This window comes from Capsicum annuum, chromosome 2 (genome assembly GCF_002878395.1).
Source record: "Capsicum annuum cultivar UCD-10X-F1 chromosome 2, UCD10Xv1.1, whole genome shotgun sequence".
Lineage (NCBI taxonomy): Eukaryota > Viridiplantae > Streptophyta > Magnoliopsida > Solanales > Solanaceae > Capsicum > Capsicum annuum.
This window is the reverse complement of record NC_061112.1, coordinates 128,899,005-128,901,208: the sequence shown is the minus strand read 5'-3', so window position 1 is coordinate 128,901,208 and position 2,204 is coordinate 128,899,005. Positions and strand designations below refer to the sequence as shown.

At 34.8% G+C, this 2,204-nt stretch overlaps 1 protein-coding gene across 1 annotated transcript; it reads left to right on the top strand.

The window, feature by feature from the left end:
- Positions 1-578: 578 nt before the first annotated feature.
- Positions 579-1,830, top strand: LOC107859371 (VQ motif-containing protein 4). Its single transcript, XM_016704358.2, has one exon. It carries the CDS (start codon positions 815-817, stop codon positions 1,631-1,633), a length of 819 nt encoding a protein of 272 aa, XP_016559844.1. The 5' UTR covers positions 579-814; the 3' UTR covers positions 1,634-1,830.
- The last annotated feature ends 374 nt before the right edge of the window (positions 1,831-2,204 follow it).

Genomic DNA, 2,204 nt, shown 5'->3' with positions numbered 1-2,204 from the left:
TATTATATAAAATCAAAGAAAGTTGATTATTGTTGAAAATTTAGGAGAGAGTTTAATTTTTAAATTAATATTTGGAGGTGACAATAATTTTCGCACTATAAAAAATGAATGTTGAATGATATTTGTTCAACTTGCAAAATTTATAAATAATTTAATATTTTGTGCTTATTTAATCCTATCTATTAAATACTTTATTATTTATTATTTTATTTATTCAACATTATTGGTTCATTATATTAAAAATAGATATCTAATAATATTTATTTAATTTAAAATAATGAATAATTTATTATTTTTTACACATTTTACTTTTGCTATTATATAGTAACATATCACATGAAGGATGTCAGTAAAAATTGATCATGTACGATACCATATAAGATATATGTATTTATTTATTTATTTATTTAATTTTATGTAAATTTAAATATTTAATTACATATATTTTAAATTAAAAATTATAGATTTAATTTGATATTAAGTTAAAAGATAATTTTTTTTTAATTTAAATATTTACTATTTCTTTGTAAGTCAAATAATTAGTTGAACAAGTGAAGATGAACGGGAAGAAGAAGAAAACATTTCTTACCAAACTAAAGAAAGTAACAAAGTGATGCAAAAATGCCAAACTTACATCTGCTCATCTGATCTCTCTCATTCTTCAACTCTTTCCTACCCACCCACCCACGCACCCCCACCCCCCAACCCCTACCCACCTCCCCCATGCTAACTACCCTTGTTCTCAAGCTTCTCTTATTAAGTTCAACTCAATTCAGCTAATTTGCTCTCTCTCTCTAGAGATACAGACCCATCAATGGAAACCTTACCAAAACCTCAAGAATTTCACAACCCATGTCTTATTTCATCACCAGATACTCATAGCTCCAACAGTTCTAGCTGTAGCAATAGCAGCAACTCTAACCACCACCACCATAACAACAACAACAACAACAACAACAACAACAATGGTCTTCACCATCACCACCACCATCGCCACCCAACACCACCCACAACCCCTACACCTACTACCCCACCACCAATACCCATCACCAGATCCGAACCCAACAACCCATACCCTACTACCTTCGTTCAAGCTGATGCTTCCTCTTTCAAACAGGTAGTTCAAATGCTCACTGGCTCATCTGAAACCGCCAAAGTTGGTGCTCCTGCTAATTCGGGCCGGGCTGAGCCCGTGAGGAATCCGATCCCGCCAATTAAAACTGGGACTAAGAAAGAGAAATCTAGTTCAAAGCTGTATGAGAGAAGGAATAGCATGAAGAATTTCAAAATTAGCCCATTGGGTTCTGGGTTTGTGAACAAATCAATTTACTCTGCTGGATTTTCGGGTTCACCGAGAACTGCCACGCCGGAGATTTTGTCTCCGAGCATTCTCGATTTTCCGGCGTTGGCACTTAGCCCGGTTACTCCTCTCATACCCGACCCGTTTAACCGGTCGCCACACAGTGCTGCCAGTACAGAGAATTTGGATTTGGAAGCTGAAGAGAAAGCAATTGCTACTAAAGGGTTCTTTTTGCATCCATCGCCGGCGAATACTCCGAGGGAATCGGAGCCCCGACTTTTGCCTTTGTTTCCGCTGACTTCCCCTAGAGTCTCAGGTTCTTCTGATTCTTAAATGTGCTTTCCTTTTTTTCATTTTTGAGGTTCATCTTTTGTATCATTTTCATATATAAATCCACATAGAATATGATTTGGAATCAAGGTGGAATCCAGATGTTGTTATATTACTACATATTTGATATTTGTATCGCACAATTTGAAGAAAATGAGCAAAAAAAAAAAGAAAGAAATTGGCAGGATGATTTGCTTCGATACTGTAAATTGTATTATTTCACTTATTTTTTTGTAATTTTTCTTTGATATTTGCAGTAGAATCTTAGTAGCTCAATTGGGTGATTACCTAACCTTTTACGTTGTTGGTGATCATTCGATTTCGCACCTTATAACTCCCTGCCCCATTGAATACTTTAGTATATAATCCTCTCTATTAAAGTTATCTCTGTTCTGTATGCGGTATAATCAGGAAGCAATCATATAATTCTTTTGGTGAAGCATGTTTTAAATTAAATGATGTTATAATTGTAACTTTTGTCCAATAATTAAAATTTTCTTCTTTGGGAGTTCACATGAGTGAACAGTAAGGAGAGAGGGTGCCATCAATGGGGATACTGGGGATTAGCAAAGGG

Excerpts from the sequence above, each read along its gene's own strand:
- LOC107859371 (XM_016704358.2), top strand. The coding sequence starts at position 815 with ATGGAAACCTTACCAAAACCTCAAGAATTTCACAACCCATGTCTTATT.